The 21081-nt window shown below is 48.9% G+C and overlaps 1 protein-coding gene across 6 annotated transcripts in view; it reads right to left on the bottom strand.

Annotated features, from left to right (window-relative positions):
* Positions 1-21081, bottom strand: part of NDRG4 (NDRG family member 4) — an 865926-nt gene that overhangs the window by 151881 nt on the left and 692964 nt on the right. For all 6 annotated transcript variants that reach the window (XM_069654558.1, XM_069654565.1, XM_069654543.1 and 3 more), the window contains 2 exons: positions 18246-18308; positions 348-408 (listed from right to left, as the gene is read on the bottom strand). In XM_069654558.1, coding sequence (XP_069510659.1) covers positions 348-408; positions 18246-18308 — 124 coding nt within the window. The remainder of the gene's footprint in view (positions 1-347; positions 409-18245; positions 18309-21081) is intronic.

Below are 21081 nucleotides of genomic sequence, written 5' to 3'. Positions count from 1 at the left end.
TGTCTACCCCTTACATCTCACACTGGAATCCCATAACAATGTGACACGACACTCAATATCTACCAAGAACAACACTCTAGCAAGAAAGACACTCAGTCTATAACATAACTAGCTCTTTCAAAAGCCCAATGAACTGTGCTAATGGATAGCTCAGTTTCATAACCGAGAATGCTCATTCCACATCCCAAAGCTACCTCTATGCCCTAGCAAAACAAAAACCTTATATCCCTTATAACCTGCATTTGCCAAACACCATTCCACCAGACAGCTGTCAGTGCCAAGAGGAAATTTTGGAGATACTATCAGAGTATAATTGGACCAAGCAGCAGAGATGGAGGGCTACTCACAGCAAACTTTGCGAGGACATAGGCCCCAGCTCCCACACCAATGCCGATCACATATTTGAATCTGGAAGAGATGAAAATGCGCAGTCAGTTACAGACAGTGGGCTGGGGCGTATGGAGGACAATAAACACAGAAATCCTTTTCATTGCTAATTTTCTAGTGCTACGTCCACCTCCTATATCAATGCAGTTAAATGAAGACCTTAAAGGGAGCTTCCTCTGGTAGTGGAGGCAATGCTTGCACCCTTTCCTTTCAGAGCAGTCAAGATTTGGCACTGGGCACAGTGATGTGCCAGTCAAAAAGTGCCCTTCTTACCTGCCACCAAGTTCTTCCTGGGTTGCCAAACATTTTACAATTGTACAGCAATGGTGCACAGAGGCACACAGAATGCATCGCAACCGTTAACAGATAGCTGTGCAAACGGAGGTTGTTAGAATTCACATTTGGAAAAAAAATAGATTTCTTGCTGAAAGATGATGACGATGTACCGCCAGAACAATAAGAATTTAAAAAATGAAACATGATTTTAGTACATTTTAGTTACTTTTGGGAGGTGTATAGAAGGGGCTGATGGGCGTGAATCCATTTCTACTTTTTACAGTGCTTTTACTGTGAAAATGCCTTCTTGAGTGTCATGCACTCAAAATGGCTGCCCCCCGTGGTTTAAGTCTTGTTTTGTACCATCTTGGTTTTTTGGCCTTATAACTCCCCTCTTAGGTGGGAAATTGCCACATATGGGCACGCACTTTCATGGGAGTCCTGCACAGGACCCACTGTCAGTGATTTGTGTCTCTGAATTGGTTGGAACTGGGGATTGGGACTGTTTGGTCCCAATCCAAATCCATTCCAGAGTATGCATGGTTGCTGGGCAGATTGTGAAGTAGATTGCCGTCGATGATTGGATAGCATTTACCTGTTCATATGTTGCAGATTCCTTCCATGGGTGGGCTGTGGGATCCCTAGCCTGAATTTGGGATTGAAGTAAGGGGGCTGAAGCCATTCTGCAGAGACAACCACAGAATCCAAGCATTCAATAGCAAGGAGTGTCAGAGATCCACTGGGTGACTGCTGTTAAAACCAGCATTGACTAATGCCAAATACCACTTTTCAAAGGCCAGGAGTCCTTACTACTGTAACTTAGGACATAAGGACTGCTAGTCTACATTTTCCTTAGCAGGACAACTGACTTTGGACACTTTTTACTTCACAACTTAAATTTTGCTCTACGCTCACTTTGACTTTCAAAGCGTCTTGTTGAGCCTTTTGTTTCCAATTGGTGAGCTATAGGAGTGTATGTGTTCCAATTGCCCTATCTAGCAATTTGACTAGGGTTACTCACCTGTAGCAAACATGGACACTAAACAGTGGGGATGGACTTCTTAACAATTGTTTAAGTGTATTGAGAGAGATTTAATCTATAAGGTTTGTGATTTAGGATCTGTTTGGTGTTTGTGCTTTACTAATTGTGTTAATACTTATAGTGGTGTGTAACCCATTGGGGTTACCAAACTGTGAGCGCATGGGATACATTACTCACCATAATCGCATTTCTGATGCTTGTATCTGCTTAGATTCGCATGCTATGCATAGGCCGACATCTAGTGTTAGGCACGGAGTATTACACTTTTTGTTTTTCGAAACTCAAAAAGGGAAGTCGACAGGGCATGCCAGTAATACTATCCCTAGTGTGACTTCGACTGTAGCCATGGACCTTCACGCGTTGAGGTCCCTCAGATTGTTTTGTTTCTGACATGAGGTAGCATGAGTGTAGCGCGAGTACAGATGTAATAAAGCAGATAAGAGTAGATAAGCCAGAAAACATCCATGCACCTTCTACTCGACAGGGGAGGAAGGGTGGGCACATGTGAATCTAAGCAGATACAAGCATCAGAAATACGATTACGGCGATTAATGTATCCCTTCTAGGCTTGTGGATCTGCTTAGATCACATGCTATGCATAGATTAGCGAGCAGTGTGTGGAGAAATTGGTGGATTGTGAGATGAAACAGCAGCAAATAGATGTTTTAGCACTGATTGCCCCACCCGTGAATCTGCTTTACAATAAGTGTCAATGCAGTAGTGCTGAGTAAAAGTGTGTAGAGAGCTCCATGTAGCTGCTTTGCAAATGGCGTCCAGTGGGATCTTTGCAATAAAGGCCAAAGTAGCTCCTGTATCCCTGGTAGAATGAGCTCTTGGTGTGAAAGGCGGAAGTTAGTTTGACAGAGAGCAGCAGAGCTGTATGCATTTCACTATCCATCTGGAGATGGTGTTTTTTGAAACGTGATTGTTAGGGAGAATTCTCAACTATGGCTAATTTCCCTCACCTAGTGAGTCTCCCAGCAGCTTTGCTGGACTTCTGGAGTTTATTTTTTTCCACTTGGTAAGAGTGAGAGCTTCTCCCCCACTCTTACCTGTGTTTTGCTATGTGTTTCTAACTGTTTTTGTGATTGTGGACTCTGAAGCACACCACTTCAGCAGCCCCCCTTCTTTGTGTGTGTGTCACACAGCACCTTCAGTGCCGTGGCACAGGGTTGTCTTTAAGACTTCCCTCAACTCCATTTCTGAGGCGACTACTGTCCCCCAGAAAAGGGTAAAGTTACCATTAACTTTACTTAGTCGATCTACCACAGATCCAGTACACCCTATCTTCCATGGAGTACTGGTAAGGGTTAACTCGTATCCCTTTTTATCTGTACCTCCCAGAGCATTGTTTCGCTCTTTTAACATTTAGACTTGGCTGGTGGCAGTGGTATCTACCCTAACTTTTCTACCGCGATTATATTAGATAAACGTGGTACTGTTCTTGGCTATTATATTAGCCTGGAACATAAACCCGCTTGACCAAATCGTCTTTCTTTTGGCTCCGGTTGGGTTTATTCGCCATTTCTTTTTGTTAAAGACCTTCTTGTGTTCTACTTTGCGCGGCAAACTAGGTTCGCCTTCTTTGTTCACTGTCTTTTGGCGGGCTCAAAAACTCTCCTCAAGGCGCCTGGGTGTCTAGGTGGGATGAATGTGAGGGAGGGGTGTAGTCACCCCTGCACAGGGTATCCTAGGAAACCCAAGTCGCACTTTGTCATGATTGGCCAAGGTAGTTCACCAGGCTGGACAATCCCCCTGCTGGGTGATTGACAGCCAGGCTGTGTGAATGGGGTTTTTTCACATAAAAGGCAGGTCTATTGGGCTAGAAGTCAGAGAGTCGCCACTGGAACTACAAGGAACCGAAGAGAAGCGGAAAGAACGATGGCTGCTGCAACTACCTCGTCCCGGTGAAGCCCTGCTGCAGTCCAGAGCTATCTTCCCTTCAACGACTTAGGGAAGATCCAGTCCGGAGTCTTCTTCCCTTGAGCTTGGTGGGGACAACCAACTCATCTTTTACAGCCAGAGGATCCTCTTCCTTGGTCGAAATCGCTGCACACTGCTGTAGTGGTCTGGATAGCCACCTGAAGAGCCTCTCCTGTTTTTAAGCGCACCTTTTATTCCTTGTCGCTGCTGCCGGCTTCATCCCTGTGTGGTGCAGACCCCCTTCAGACGTCCTTCTTCACAACAAAGCTCCAGGAATCGTGGGTCTGCGGGAAACCAACAGGAACAACTGCCATGGCACCAGCTGCACCACTGGAACAAGATACTGTGTTCTGTTGAGGAAACTGGGTGAATCCCTTTTTCTTCATTTCCAAGGCTTGCCCTTGTCTTCCCTCCTTCTTATAACTTTTGCTTCTGAACATTGACAATATGGAAGTACTTTTTGGCTACGTTGAATCGTGAACTGTTTCACCGTGTGATCTTCGGCAACTGGCCCCGGTGTCTCTCGACCCTGGCTCTGGCCCTTTGACTTTTGAACTACTGTCTTTGAGCTTTTCTTGATTCTGCCTGCCTAACCAAAATATTGCCTGTGATTTTTGCCTCCAACTCCCTCTGGGTATCTCAAGTGCTAAGTGTGTTTTTGCCCCGGGTAGCATTTCATGTCACGGATACGCGTTTGTTTAGTAGACCGAACTGTCAAAAAGTGATCGCAATCGTATTCGCGGTAACGTCTTTTGTTCGTAACACCGGTTCATTGAAATACAGGGTACTTACCTTGAGACTTACTGTACAAAGTGAATTGGTTAGTTGTGGTATATTTAACATGTGGTTTTTATTTAAGTTTAATAGAAGTGTTGTGTTTATAACGAATGGTTAAAAAATAAATGTACTTATATTTTTTACCTGAAACCTTGAGTCAGTGTTTGCTTGAGTCACAGTAATTGTGGTCCCTTTGTGTAATCTCTGCTACTGCTCATATACTCTTGAGATAAGCCTGGCTGCTCCGCCACTGCTACCACTCTGACATAGTAGTACAGGCTTGTACCAAAGGTAAAACTTGTATTGCCACCTCTAGTCTTAATTGTGTGTAGTGGTCCCTAAGGGCACTGCACAGGATTCTGCCTAACAGTGATCACCTTCCCTGCCAGGTGCTATGGAGACAAACAGTTGGTCGGTTTTTCGTAGCAGTTTCGTTTTGTTTTGTTTACATAGTAAAGAACTGTCCTCCTTACATCTAGTGTATGGAGGTTTTTCTCAGCTGAACTTGAAGGGTTTTGAATGAAAGCTGGTAGTTCAATGGACTGGTTGACATGGAACTTGGATATGAACTTAGGTGAAAACCTAGGGTGTGTTCTTAGTATCAACTTGTCTTTGTGAATAACAAAGAAAGGGTCTTGAACTGACAAAGCTTGTATTTAACAGACTCTTCTTATGGAGGAGATGGCCACCAGATAAGCCATTTTATATGTTATGTGTTTAAGCTGGATTTGTACATAGGCTCAAAGGGGGGCCCTATGAGCTTAGGGAGTACCACATTTAGATTCCACCCTGGAGGTGGGTTTGAAATGGGGCGGTGGGGGGTAAAGACGTTTTACTCCTTACATGAATGCCTTCATGTCATGGACTTTCCACCAGGACACCTTGCTTTGAGAAGTGGTGTATGCAGATAAGATGCTACGTGAACCTTCATGGTGTTGAATCCTACACCGGACTCTAGTAAGTGAAGCATGTACTGAAGAATGTGTCATGGAGTACATTCGATCGGGTTTACCTTTTTTGACTGCCACCATATTACAAATCTTTTCCGTTTGTTAAAATAACAGTGTGTGGTGTTTGGTTTGCGTGCCTCCTTGAGGATTTCCATACACATTTGAGGTAGTTTTAAATGGCCAAACTCTATGACTTCAAGAGCCAAGCTGCCCAGTTCATGGATTGAGGATGTGGGTGTAACGTTATCCCCCGTTTTGAGTGAGCATGTTGGAGGGCACGGGAGTTTGATTGGATTGCACATCGCCAGTTTGCACAGATGCAGGAACCAAGGTTGTCTCGCCCATATAGGAGCAACCAGGATTACCGTCACTGTTCCTGGTGCATTTTGTTCACTATTCTACTCAGTAGCGGTGTTGGGGGAAAAGGCAAATTATCCTGACCCGCTCATCCACAGGGCGTTCCCCTTGGATCCGGGTTGGGGAAACCTGGATGCGAAGTCTGGGCATTGTGTGTTTTGGCTTGTGGCAAACAAGTCTAAGGGGGATAGCCCCTGATGGAGAAAATATTGTCTGAAATGTTTCTGCTCAGCTGCCACTCATGCTCTTCGAGTAGAGGATCTCTGCTTAATGAGTATGTCAGAGAATTGAGTTTCCCTGGAACATGCTGCGACACTAGGAACATGTTCCGCTTGAGTGCCCACTCCCAAATGTTTTGTGCTAGCCTGGCCAGACTTGGAGAGTGTGTACCTCCGTGTTTGTTTATGTAAAACATGCCACTGGTGCTATCTGTGAGGATCTGTACTGTTTGGCCTGACAGATGCACTTGGAAAGCTTGTTGGGCTTTGAGCACTGCTAGTAGCTATAAAAGGTTTATGTGATTTTGGGCTGTGATATGGGTCCACAGGCCATGCGCTGTGCGTTTAAGCTAATGGGCTCCCCACCCGGTGAGAAATTCGTCTGTTGTGACAGTCACTTGCACTGTAGGGTTGTGAAAAGGTTTTCCCTTTAATAGATTTTCCCTTGTCCACCAGCTTAGCGATTGAACTAGGGTTAGCGAAACAACCACTAGATTGTCCCACTGACCGCTTGCCTGAGACCACTGTTTCGCTAACCATTCTTGCATTGGGCGCATGCGAAACCGTGCATGCAGTACCAGGTAAATGCATGAAGCCATCATCCAGAGCAAGCACATTGCTTTGTGTACGGTTATTTGGTGACCGGCTAGATACTGAGGTATGTGCAGCAGTATGTTTTGCACTATTTCGTTTGACGGAAAGACTAGACCCTCTTCTGTTTTTTTGACAAAGAACTGTTTTGTCTTGCTTGGAGCAAGACTTGATTTTTTCTCATTGATTGAGAATCCCAATTGGAATGGAAGGTTGATTGTTTTTTGGGTATTTTGCTTGCAAATATGCGGGGATTCCCCTGTTATCAGCCAGTTGTCCAGATAAGGGTACACTGGGATTGATTCTCTGCATAGGTGCGCTGCCACTACTTCTAGTACCTTGGTGAATACCCTTGGAGCGGAGGCTATACCGAAGGGTAGCCCCTTGAATTGGTAGTGTTGGTTCGCTATTTTGAATAACAGGAGTCTTCTGTGCGCTAGGAATATTGAACTATGACGGTATGCCTCTTTCATGTCCAAGGTTGCCACGAGTCCCCCTGTTTTAGCAGTGGGATCACTTCCTGTAGCATTGTCATGGAGAATGTTTGTGGCTTGACATAGGTGTTCGCAGGGCACAGGTCCAGGACAAGGCGCATTATTAGGTCTTTTTTTGGACTAGGAAGTACATTGAATAAATACCCTTGTTTACCTGGTTTGCCGGGACGATTTCTATGACGTCCTTTAGTAGCAGTGCTTTGACTTCTAACACAATGCGTTGTTCTTCCTGTGTAGTTTGTCTTTGTCTTGGCAGGTGGTTGGCTGGTGTTTGTATTAGCTCTATGCAATAGCCCCCCGCCACAGTGGAAAGTACCCACTTGTCCGATGTGATCCCAAAAAATGAGTGGGTAACGTCAGAAATACAACTTCCGACTGGAAAGACATGGGACGGAACCTGTAGCGGTTGGTCATTGCTTAGGAGGGGTGGAGCCCCCTCTTGAGGAGGAGGACCTGCCTCTACTTCTGGACCTTTTTTGGCCCCTTTGAAAATTCTGTTGGGAGGACTGCCTCTGTGAAGAACCCCAGGACGATCTTTGCCCACCTTGGTTTTAATTGGAGGACCACTGGGAGTTCTGTCCTCTAAACCTATGTGTATTTGAACCTCCTCTCTGCACAAAGGGTTTGTTGGTGAGTTGTCCCAGGCATTTGAGGGTGTCGTATTCCTCCTTTACACTTTTAAGTGCGTCCTCGACCGCTTTACCGAATAATGCGTTGGGCTCGATGGGCATGTTTAAAAAGGTAACCTGGGTCTCCAATTTGAAACCCGATTGACGAAGCCATTCATGGCGTTTGATGAGGGTACCTTCTGCCACGAATCGCCACACATTGTCTGCTGCGTCTAAGTTATTTTTAAGAAAGCAGCTTGCTACTGGTCTCCCTTCAGCAATAGTGTATAAGAGCTGTATCTTTAGGGGCTCTGGAACCAGGTCTATTCGTTGTGCAACCTCGTCCCACTTGTGGCAATTGTAGCTGGATAATAGCGTAGTGTTAGCTCTTCTCATTTAATAGGCAGCCGAGGAAGCTACTTTCCTGACCAGGGTGTAGGTTTTCTTACTCTCCTTGTCAGGAGGGGCTTCGGCAGAGTCTAAGGGGGTTCCTGCTCTCTTTCTTGTGGTGGTGACTACTAGCAAGTCAGGCTTTAGCTGCTACCTAATCTACAATGGGTCCCATGGGGCTGGCCTTTTGCGAGGTTCCTTTTACGTGTATGAATACTGTAAATTCTGTGCAGACACTGACCGAAAATGGAGAAATATGACCAGTATCATTACCCATAATATCTCCCCCGCTGATGTCTGCTACCAAATGACATGTGATCTGAACTTTGTTGGCAAATGCCAGAAGTTGGACTTGGACCATAAAGAGGATAGATTGGATTTCGAGCGCCGCTTGTGTGCTCGCCCAATATCTATTTGTATGGATGTTTTGAATAATGCGTGGTGTAATTTTACAAATTTGACTCCTTGCCACCTGAGTCAGGTGAAACTACCTGCTGGTTGGCCATTTTCTTGTAGGAATCACACATATTCTTATATTCCTGCTAATATTTCAGGTGGTCCTTGTACCTTGACACGCCTCGGCTTGATGCTATTCCCACTACGCCCTGCTATTCGGCGGTCCGCCTCCTATAACGCTCTATCACCCGATTGTAATTGTGATGTGCACTTGTTGTCGGAAACCGAAGTTTTGGCATTGGCTATTTCTTTAGTGGGGATTTGGGGACTAGCAGCTGGGGGTTATAAAACTATGATTAAGTTAGCTTGTTTGGTAGTTAAAGGGCTTAATGAGACTTTGCAAGCTTTAACTGAGTTGTTATTGGATGATAGACATTTTTGAAAAGCTATTTTGCAGAACAGAGCAGCCATTGATTATTTGTTTTTGAAGCATAATTTAGGATGTAGCGTTGTGGAAGGAATGTGTTGTTTTGACCTGGAAGATCATTCCCGTTCTATTGAAGACCATATCAAGGATTTGAAAGCTCTTGTTGCCAGAGTGACGCAGGACAAGAACTGGGACTAGTGGGGTCAGATGTTTTCTTGGATTCCTGAGGCGTTGTGTTCAGCTTTAGTTTTTGGCATTTTTGCTGTTTTAGTTTGTTGTTGCTGTTGTTGTATTCCTTGTATTCCGAATTTATGGCGATTATTTTGTAGGTTATGGGAACCTCCTTTTCGCTCATTGGGTTATGGTAGTTGAATGTCCAAGGCGTGGAGTGTAATGCGTGAGCTAAATGTGCCAGAAAACATGCCGCCGATGCGCGGCCATCTTGGATATTCACTTTTATTTACTGCAATGAAACTGTAATGAAAGCCTATGTTTTCCTGGGTTCAGCTAGCAAATATGTATTTCTGCTGCGGAGATAAGGTCACATATTTATGTCAGATGACCGAGCTGGGAGAATAGTTATTGTATTGTCCGCTGAAGGACAAGCCAGAAAGGCAGTCGGACCACTCTGCAGGTGCATTGATAAGGGGCAGCGGGAACGACAGCGAGTAGGGAAGATGGGTTTTTTCCACTTCTAATTGGAATATTCCACTCTATTTATGCCTCATGCTTAGTGTCTGCTCTTCGGCCGAGGGCAGCATGGTAATCCATGAGGGGCGGGGATCGAAAGTAGCCCCCATAAGAGATGAGGGTTTTTCCTCTTGGAATTCAGAGTTAGAAGTTGGACCCCGGGTGTTGCAGTCTCGCTGGATGGGAGGACGCTCCTCTCCACATCCTGTTAGGACAATCTCTTTGCCTACCTGCTGTGGGACTAAGCAGTGTTGTCGTGGCCGAGATGAAGGTTTCTCCTGTGGCAATCTTAACAGTGAAGTCTTTTCTTCCTTTTGTTTATTTATAACTGATTATGTGTTCATTCTTTCTGTCTGTCTATTATGATTGAATAAAGGGCCTATAACGTGGCATTTTCTTATAACTATCACTGATGTGTTATGTGTAAGTCTGTGCCTATCTGAGTCCAATGATTACTTTTGCAAAGGTCTGGAGAACGTAAGAACAGGATCTTCATAAGCAACCACGATAAAGCAAAACACTGGGTCACCCTCCATTCTATTCGCCTGGGAAGTTGGCCCTACCCCGGTCAGAGTGCAGCTGGGGACCACCCAGGGAAACTGAAATTGCTGCAGGGACTCTCTCCAGGACATGGGTCTCTTCGCCGGACGCATCAGTACCAGTCTCATGTGGGGCAACCTCCAATTGCCTCTACGGGCCACCCCAATGCCACTAGTGTTGGAGCCCGGGGGCGCCCCTCCAGTTCAGTCCATTTCTAGACCCCTTCCGTGGAGCCCCACCCCTTCAGATTCTCCTATGTTATCAAAGCTCCCTGCCACTGGCTCGCTCCTCAGGTAGTCTCCCCAGAAGATCCCAATGTCCAGTCGGTCTCCCCGTCTGTGCTCACCTCCTGTTTCTGCTGGCACCACGTTCTCCCCCTGCGGCGCAGGCTGCAAGGACGCACAGCTCCCTTCCTCCAGTGGGTGCCCAGCCACCGTTGGGGGCGTGGGTGGGAGCCTCTTAGGTGGCCTCAGTCACGTGCCAGGCTCAGCTTGCTGCTGCCTGCTAAGTCGTCCTGCACCTCTGTGGGGAGGGGGGGGGAAATCACCATTCTTCTCTAGGTGGGGGCAAGCAGGGGGCATCACGCCTTCTCCCTGGCGCTGTGCCAGGGCCCAACACCATTCCTCACTCCTTCAGGCCTTCACTTGCGCCTCCTCTCTCCTGGGCCTTGCATCTTTCTTCACTTCGTCCTGCGGGAGGCGTCTGAATCGCTCCAGCAGCCGTTGGGAGGAAACCCACAGCTAGCTCTGCTGCTGCTGCTCCGTTTGAGACCAGAGTTGGACCGGATGCGGTCCAAGCCCTCACCACCCGGTGGGGGCAGACAAGGGGTTTTAGAACCCATTTATGTCCCAGCTCGGCTGAGCTGAAGGATTAGGCGGCCATCCTTCATGCGCCCCCTGGTGGCCTCTCATCTTCCACTTTTATATGTACAGATGTATATCTCAATTAGGTTCTATCCTGTCAATGATTGACTACTCCATATGGGAAATAGAATGCATTTATTGTATAGTTTGTATGTTTTATATACTTGATTTGTTTTGTCATTGATTGCTGCCTTTCTTCTGGTGTAAAATTGATTTTTGAGTCATGTTTGGTCTGTTATAGCTCCACATATCCACTTTAAAAATATCAAAAAACAATATGCTGTGATGAATATATTGTTAATAGACTAGTACATTAAAATGAGATATAGGAGGCCACCAGGGGGCGCACAGCTGATGGTTGCCTGAGCGTCGTGCTCCCGCTGAGCCTGGGCCATTGACGGGGACTGAGCCCCCCCCTGACCCCCCATGCGGATTCACTCGCTCGACCGGAGCTGGCGAGCCCCCCGTGACGCCCCCGCCAAGAAGAACGGCACTCGAGCTCCCCCGAGAGCTTGAGAACGGGCCGTGTCGGAGGAGCGGCGAAGAGCGCATCGGCGCCAGGAAAGGAGGAGCGGCCCGCGGGAGAGCCTTTTGCCGTCGAGCCCGTCCCCCAGCACCCATCCACCCCCCCGCCCTCGCGGGGGGCCCAAAAGATTTCGGGACAGCGGCCCCGGCGGCGGATTCAGGCCTTCACTGCCCCCCCTCCCCCCCGGGCCGTGACGAGCCCCCGGCGGGGCGGGCCCCAGCAAGCACATTGTGCAAGCCGTCTCGGCCACGGCAACCAGGGCCTGATTGGGGAGGTTCCAGGCCCCGACCCACCCGCGGAGCGGGAGAGCGGGGTCAGGGCGCGTGGGGGCCGCCAACACCATGCCCCCCCCCCCAAATAATTATTTTGGAAAAAAAAAAAAAAAAAAAAAACAACACCCTCAGAGCACAATAACCGCCGGAGCGGAAACGCAACCCCCCCCTCTCTCGAGGGCTCCCAGAATCGCTACAGCCATTGAGGACACGCAGAGGGGCCTAGCCCGCCCGCACCAGACTTCTACAGGTGGTGGCCCCTGGGCCCATTCCCAGGGCGTGTGCCCGCCTGACACCCCCCCTGGAAGGGGAACGCGACCTCAGACGGCGACAGTGGGACGGCGCAGACGGTCACCCCCCCCCCAAAGAGGGACGTCAACATCTCGAAGGAGCCCAGGTGTGAGGCCCCCATCCGGCGCTGGTGGGGCGGGTGCCCGCCTGGGAGCTGCCCCCCCCCACGGAAAGACACCATCCTCCCGTGGGTTTCCCCGGGACAACACAGCCTGGGGATCTCGGGCCGGGTCCTCGAGGAGACTCCCTAAAGCCACCGGACCGCAGCGGTCCCCGCAGTGGGCACAGTGGAAGACCGCATGAGCTGGCAAGTGGCACTGCAGGCATATCGCTTCAAGGGAATGGAGAGTGCGGTCAGCGGCCCCACTGACGCTGGGGACATGGCACAGCCGGAGGCCTCAATGCAGTCCACGACAGCGATGGAAAGGGGCTTCGCCTCTATCCTACAGGAAATCAGGGACATGCGTTCGGATATCGCCCAGAAATTCGAAAAGATCGACCAAAGGGTGGACAAGATCGAGGACAGACTCCTGCAAGTGGAAACCAACCAGTCATCAATGGTAGCCCAGGAGGTGCAAACTGAGTTGAGGCTCGCAGCCCTGGAGAAGAGGGACGAGGAAAGGGCTAGACAGATGGATGACTATGAAAACAGGGAAAGGAGAAATAACCTTAGATTTTTTGGGATCCCTGAAACGGAGGGCGAAACAGAGAGAGACTTGATCCGAGTGGTGAGAGACATTATCACACTCTTGTTTTCAGAGGAAATGACCACAGAGCTCACGTTTGACCGAGTGCATAGGGCAGGGGGCAGGGCAGGGGGCCCCCTGTTGGTCCTGGCCCGGTTCCACTACTACTCGGAAAAGACCAAGGTGCTCGAGGAAGCAAGGAAGGCAGGGGTGGTGACCTATAACAGCGCTCGGATCACCATTTATCAGGACCTTTCCGCATACACCCTGGCCAAGCGCAGGATGTGCCGTCCCCTAACGCAGTTACTAAAGGAAAAGGGGGTGCGATACAGGTGGGGGTACCCCTTCTCTCTGGCCTTCGAATACATGGGCCAACGGACAATGCTGATTACAGAAGACGACATAAGGGGAGCCATCCGGGATTACGTGGCGGAGTCTACCCCCCGGAGGGGCCCTGTGGGTCCGGAGGCCCTTGGAAGGGGCGGCCCTAGCCAGCCAGGTGCCAGAAGAAAGAAAACCAGTTCGAGAAAATTCAAAAAATTGAACACCCCGCCGCCCGCATTGGAAAGCGAACACGTCGACTCGGGGCCGACGGTGGTGATGCCCCGACCCGCAGCAGGTCGGAAAAAGGAAGTTCCTGAGGTTTCTCAGAACACAGAGTCCCCTTGAACAGCAAGTATAATGGGGTCAACTGAAGGGACAAAGCAGCGGGGGGGAGTGGGGCTCATAGAAACGAGCACTGTACTGATTGCCTAGCCGAGGAGGGTAGGCTGGTGGTCTGGCCAAATGCCGGGGTGGGGGGAGAGGGTGTACGAACTAGTTGGGGTTTGTTTGTTGGGGGAAGGGTTTGGGGGGCAGTTGGGGGAACGTTCCAAAAGTGTCCAAAAGGTGAAACAAAGGGAGCAAAGAGGGAGCGATGATGCGATATCATTGGCTAACAGAGAGGAAAACATAGATCATGGCTGATGCCCGTCCGGCCCTGGGTGTGGGTACCCTTAACGTGCGAGGGCTGAACACCCCCACGAAGAGGTCCCTGGTTCATAGGGAGTTTAGGAGGGCGAAACTGGACCTGCTCTTTCTGCAGGAGACACATTGGGCAAAGGGGAAAGAGCCTAGAATGCGAGGGGGAGGAATTGGGGAGGTCTTTCACGCCTCCCACAAGGCCAAAAAAAGAGGGGTGGCCATATTGGTGGCAAGGGACATGGACTTCGAGAATGAGGCCATCCAGAGGGACCCCGAGGGTCGGTACCTGATGGTGCGGGGTTCCCTGCAGGGCTCCCCCTTGACTTTAGCAGCAGTGTATAGTCCTAACGAAGGTCAGGCCCAATTCTGAGAGGAGGTAGGAGACAAGCTGAGGCTGTTCGTGCAGGGCCCACTGGTGGTGGGGGGGGGATTTTAACATGGTCCTAGACCCAACTATAGACAGAAGACGGGTTGGGCCCCAGAGCCTCAGACCCGCGGATGAAGCCATGGCGCAGAACTTTCAGAGGGTTAATGGGGACCTGGGACTGTCGGATACGATCCCAACCCCCAGATCAGGGACCCCCTCCTTTACCTATTACTCAGCCATTCACAACTCGTTCTTGAGAATAGACCACATTTTGGTGGACGAGGTCCTCACTCCATATGTAGCGGGCTATAGGATAGACCCAGTCCCTTGGTCGGACCACGACATGGTCCGAGTCACCTTAATGATGGGTTGGTGTGAAGAACGTGGAGGGCGCTGGAAATGCAATGATGCCCTATTGAGAGATGAGGCACTCGCCCAGGAGATCCTGGACTCCACAGCGGAGTTCTTTGAGTTTAATGATAACAGAGAGGTGGCCATGCACACACTTTGGGATGCCTTTAAGGCAACCATACGAGGAGTCCTCATAAAAATAGGCTCCATGAAGAAGAGGGAGCGGGAGGCCCAGGAGAAAGCCCTGTGGGGTAAAATAGCCTGTCTCCAGCCGGGGGGATCCCCGGACCAGGCTTTAGAGCATGACCGGGTGGCTGCACTGGAGGACTACAGGCTCCAACTGAAAGATCTGCTCCTACATAAAACTGAGAGGAGTCTCCTAATGGTAAAACAAAAATACTATGAGAAGGGGGACAAAGCGAATAAGATCCTAGCCTGGAAGCTAAGGGAGGTCCAGAGAAGTAGAAGGGTGAAGGAGGTGAGGGATACCCAGGGGCATCTCGGCCGTGACTCCTCACATGTTGGAGAGGCCTTTCGCCAATATTACAAAACCCTCTACTCCTCGGAGTATGACGGGGACAACACCCGGATAGAGGATTTCTTGAACTCCATACATATCCCATCCCTTTCGCGTGAGATGGCTGAGGGGTTGGAGGGTCCGGTGACCGAGGATGAGATTGACAAGGTGATAGGTGCGATGAAGGTGGAAACCTCCCCTGGAGATGATGGCTTCTCCGTCTACTTCTATAAAAGATTCCGCTCCGCCCTGGCCCCGTTCTTGGCGAGAGTCTTCAACGCTGTGCTGGAGGATGGCATCCTCCCCGAGCCCATGATGGGGGCCATAATAGCAGTTCTGCCCAAGGAAGGGAGGGACCCCGTGGAATGCTCCTCTTATCGTCCCATATCTCTGTTAAATATCGACGTCAAGATCCTGGCCAAGGTGGTGGGGAGGCGGATGGAGGGAATCATGCCAAAGCTAATCCATGGCGACCAAGTGGGCTTTATTACGGGAAGGCAAGGGTCAGACAATATACGCAAAACAATAGACCTGCTCCACTTTGCCCAAACGTCGGGGTTAAACGCATGTGTCCTCTCCCTGGATTCGGAGAGGGCCTTCGACAGGGTCGAGTGGCGATACATGGGTCTCCTCCTCCAGAGGGTGGGCTTCGGGCCTCACATCATGAGCTGGGTGACCGCCCTCTACAGGGCCCCCACGGCAAGGGTTCAGGTGAACGAGAGGCTCTCCGAACCATTCCCCCTCTCCCGAGGGACAAGGCAGGGATGCCCTCTCTCCCCCCTGATATACGTCCTCACGATGGAGGCATTGGCAATAGCGATTAGAGCTCACCCGGACATCAGGGGGATCAGAAGGGGTGATGTTGAATTCAAACTTTCCCTGTTTGCGGATGACATCTTGGCCTACCTGGTGGACCCTGTAGTATCACTTCCCCCCTTCCTGGCGCTGGTGGCCTCGTTCGGTACCTTCTCAGGTCTGAAGATCAACGTCGCAAAATCTGTTCTGCTCCCTATGAGGACACTAGACCCGGGGCTCGATCCTCTGGACTGGTTTCATGGGATTAAGGTGGAGAAGGCCGCTGTTCGGTATCTGGGGGTACTCCTCATCAGAGACATATCGAAATTGAGCGCCGCCAACTATGACCCCATGATGGCAGAGATCAAATTAGATTTGAGGAGATGGGACAAGATGATCCTGTCGTGGTATGGCCGAATGACTGCAGTAAAAATGAATATACTACCACGGCTTCTCTACCTTTTCACGGGACTCCCAACCAACATCACAGCGCAGACTTTCAGAGAGCTACAAAAGGGGGTTCGAGACTTTGTGTGGCAGGGGAAAACCCTGAGGATAGGAAGGACCACTTTGACTCTGCCTAGGGAGGAGGGGGGATTTGGGCTCCCGGACTTTCACCTCTACTTTTGTGCCGCCCAACTGCGCGTCCTACTGGAGCATATGAAAGGGGGAATGGGGACGTACTGGTCATACTTGGAAGATATGGATGCCCATCCCCTGAAGGTCCGAGACCTTTTGTGGGCCCCTCGCGGGTCGGTTCCGCAACACTTAAGGTCCCACCCGACCCTGGGAGTCCTCTGGGTCATCTGGAGAGAGGGCCCCCGGACTGCTCACCTCACCACTTGGCCGTCCCCGATGACCTCTCTCTGGGGCCATCCCCTTAGATTGGGAGGCAGAGGGTTCCGGCACTCTCAGGAATGGTCGGACAAGGGAATGGAATGGGTGGGGCAGCTGTTCAGAGAAGGGGAATTCCTAACCTACGAGGACCTGAGAGACGCTCTCGGAAGAGATTCGCTATCCATCTTCGAATACCTCCGCCTGAAGGGCATCCTCTGCAACCCGACAATGGGCCCGAACCTGAGGAGACAGCTGACCCCCTTCGAGAAACTCCTCGATCTGGCGACCTCAAGGAAGGGGGCGGTGTCCAGCATGTATAAAATCTTAAACACCTACGACCTTCAAGGCAGAAGGAACTTTCGTATGTTTTGGAACAACCTAGCAGGGGAAGAGATTTCCGAGGACTCCTGGGCCAGAATCTTCAAGATAGCATTTCACGGAAATTTGTTTACCTCGGACATGGAGCATAACTTTAAGGTGTTACAGGGGTGGCACAGGGATCCCGCGAAGTTGTCGAGGATGTTCATGGGGGTCTCGCCTAGGTGCCCGAGAGGATGCGGACAGACTGGCACCAGAGGCCACATGTGGTGGCTCTGCTCGAAAGTTCAGGACTACTGGGGTTCAGTGCGGGATTGGATGGCGGAAGTAATAGAAGAACGTTTGCCACTAAATCCCTTAACAATGTTGTTGGGTCTCCCCCCGGAGGAAACAGAGCTGTATCGATACCCTAGGATGTCGGAAAACATGCTGAGGGCAGGCAGAGTGGCCCTTGCCCAGAGGTGGAAAAGCCCCAAGCCCCCCTCCAAAGAGGACTGGCTGCTAAAAGTGAAAAATATGTTCCTGATGGACAAACTGACTGCGATGGTGAACAAAGAAAGTAGCACTTTCCTCACAAACTGGTACGGGGTGCAGCAGTCTTGGGGCTGGGACGTTCACTGATTTTGACGCCAGACTTCCGGCCTGCACGAGCCGGGACCGACCCCGAAAGGTGAGATAATACGCCAGAGAACCCACGACCTGGGGAAAAGCGGCATCTAACCAACGGATGAAAGGCCACAAATCGCATCATCTCCATAGTACAGACAGAGGACTGAACATTGAAATTCTCCCAAGGCAAATACAGGTTTCTGGACACAGGGTAGGGGGGTGGGCAGGGGTTGGGGTGGGGGGTTGAGGGGGGGGCAGGGGGCTTTTTCTTTTTTCTTGGTTTCTGGTTTCCTGACTGCGTTTGTTGTATCTAAAAATGCCAATAAAAACTAAAGTTTAAAAAAAAAAATGAGAAATACATGTACTGAGTAAATTCCTGTGATGGATTGATTTCTTCTCATTGACTATATTGTGCGATTAAGTCTTGTTAAGCCCCTTTATTAAATCTTTGCAAATGTTATTCACCATTTGGGTTATCTTTCATATGTATAGGTTTACATGGCCGGTTGCCCTTTGGGTCACTATCTTTGCTATCAATGACCTTATAGTACATGCATCAATAAAAAACAATTTCCATACCCAGGCTATGCACAGTAAATCTATCTGGAAATGCTATCCTGTATAATACACATCTGTGAGAAGGCTAGAACTCCTGGGCAGGCTGCATCAAATCACACTTGCGTGTGATTAGCTGCTCCATTTAGGGTATTCAAACATATACGTGGACCTTCTCCAAGAGCACATAATGTCATCATCTAAATCATGAATGGGATGTGCTACTCACCCGAAGTGTTGGATGACGCTGGGCAGCATGGCGGCCAGTTGCTCCATTGTGGGGTACTGGTACCTGGGGAAGGAAAAACACAGAAGGTTTACTACCAAGGAGGGACAGTTATACTATGAGGAGTGACTTCTACTCAGAGGAAACACACATATAGGGAGGAGGGATATGTACACAGATGAGAGAGATATACACTCTATATACATCAACGATGGCATATAAGCAGAGGAAGGTCCTGCACACTTAGCGGGGATAACTTTGGAGGGCATACACATCTAGGATGGACAAACACAGAGAAGGGACATATACACTGCGGCTGGACAAATACATACACACACTGAGGATGGACTTACACACAGTAAATGCACATGTACACTGAGGTGGCACATATACAATGATGGGGATTTGCACTGAGGAGGACTATGTGTATAGTGAAGGTTGAAATGTACCCAGAGGGAACAGGCAGAGAGAAGAGGGACTATATATAGAAGATGCACTTCTACACTGAAGAGGGACCCACATATGGCGCTTGGAGACCATGCAAATAGCAGTGGTACATGGTATAAATCAACATAACATAACATGCAAGGAATAAACACAGGTACACAGTGAAGGGATGCATACATTGGGCCTTGATAAATATACTCAGGAGGGGGATGGACACAGAGGAGGGACATGTACATGACGAATTAACATATACATTGATGAGGGACCTATACATTGAGGAGAAATGTGTATATAGAGGATAGACATAAATACTTAAGAGGGACATTCACACCTAGGAGATGTATATATAGGGGATGCACATATACATGGAAAAGTAGCATGCACACAGAAGAAGGACATATGCACTGAGTAGGGACCTAAACACAGACGAGACATATCCATGAAGGAGGGGCATATGCACTGAAAAGGGACATGAACTTTAGGGACATACACAATCCGAGGAAGGAATACCTATTTCAGAGATACCTCGCCTACTACCTCACCTTGATTACTCTTCACCCTCAGTGATTTGAGATGCCCCTCCAGCTGTGTGAATTACTTGTATTGAAAAGGAAACGGCATAGAGGAGCAAATTGTTTAGAGGAAGGTATGTTGGGAGGAATAAACTAGGTTAACTCCAAGCAATGAGGGACATGGAGTGGGAAGGAGCTGACGAGAGGTTGATACTGAGGACATGGAGAGGTGTTGGTGCTAGAACGATCATTGCCACTGCTAGGAAATATTTTCTTTTTGCAGCTTTCCCTCCGTTAACATCAATGGAAGCCCTTACATTTCTGACATTGACTCCTGACCTGACTTTTTGAAGGCAAGTAAGGCCTTTTTCCTTTCCTTATCTTGCTTAGGTCATCTCTTTTGGTGGCACTGGTCAAAGGCTACCAGTGCAGGGGGGCTCTGTCTCCCTTTGCGAGATTCCTTTCTATTTTTATTTGCATACATCACCTTGCAGTGAAGTGCGACGGGGTACTTTCTATCCCTTTTCCTTTCAGTAACATTTCTTTTACTTGCAGAAGGTGTCTAAAACTAGCTGGTAGCAGCAGATATTTTTCTACCGTGATTTTCGTTTTTCTTGCATGCACGTTTGCATTTTACAGCATAATGCCCTTTCGAGTAGCATATGCTCAAAATGCCTGTGCCACACATTTTTCGCGCCCTGTCCTTTGCTCAACTTGTCCTTTGCCTTTCTATGTGCCCTCTCAGGTCAGGAAATCCCATATAAGGAAAGCAATTTCACAGGCAAAACTTTCCTGAGCAATGGGGCATTCTGTGCACCTGGCCAGACGAGGGGTCTGCCTTGTACCAACCCACAATCTGGATAGGGGTATGTCTGTGGCTGGGCAAATGTGGGGCACAAGGCAGTGCAGAAATGGACAACCCTTGCCAGTTTGAATGGGAGCAGATCCTTCCCATTAGTGGGGTGGGGGTGACCCTGGCTAGAATCTAGGATAAACGGAGGACATTCAAAGTGGGGACAGTAAATCTAGAAACCCAATGGGTGGCTTCTTGAGGAATCGGAGTAAAGGGGATGTGGGGGGTGTGAGCCTGCATACACATTCCCTCCCCCCCCGCCATATGGTTGTACAGACACAAAGTCCTGGTCCTACCTTTCCCTTGCCTAGTCATGATTGGTGGAGTTCTGACAAAGGACCCCCTGGTCTTCTCCTAATGTGGTTTGAGAGAGGGCCCCCAAAACTCTGAACTTTCCTTAGTTCTTTCATCACTGGGACAGTTCATTTACCTGTTGGGTCTGCAAATACTTGTATTCTTTACGCAACAAGCTCCTGACTCCCTACCAAAAGCTATCTGTTTGGGACGTGTGACTACACCAGGTCATCTACTTTAACTGAGAAGGAGTTTTTAAGTAACAGGGGCCTTATTACAAAGGAAAGTATAGTTATTTCCAGTGCTTTTCATTGTGTTACACTAATCTGACCTGAATTTTAATAACTGTGTTATTGCTTCTAATATAACTTTCTTTGTATCTTCCTTTGCTTTAATGCGTACAGTTTTGACTGAGTATCTTATTGACGTTTTTTTAAGTAAAATGCTGGTAGCCTCTTGGTGGTAAGCCCCTGGATAATGCATGTATTGTTTAGATTTGAATGAGTATTACTACTTACCTACTGTTTTCATTGCACAGTGTTAAATCCTAAACATTTCAGTATTTTTATCATTTCTGTTAACTGGATTTATGTGAGTGTTTGGACTGTGTCTCGATGTACTACTACATCACCCCCATCATATCTCCTAAACTCTAGGCCTTACTAATAAATACAATATGTTTATAATTCTGTGTAACTGGATTAGTGTGCTCTGTGTGTGTCTCATTGTACCA

The sequence above is a fragment of the Ambystoma mexicanum genome, chromosome 1p (assembly GCF_040938575.1).
Source record: "Ambystoma mexicanum isolate Mex_15411 chromosome 1p, UKY_AmexF1_1, whole genome shotgun sequence".
In the NCBI taxonomy this organism is placed as follows: Eukaryota; Metazoa; Chordata; class Amphibia; order Caudata; family Ambystomatidae; genus Ambystoma; species Ambystoma mexicanum.
Note: the sequence above shows the minus strand (reverse complement) of the source record. Positions and strands in the feature narration are given on the sequence as shown.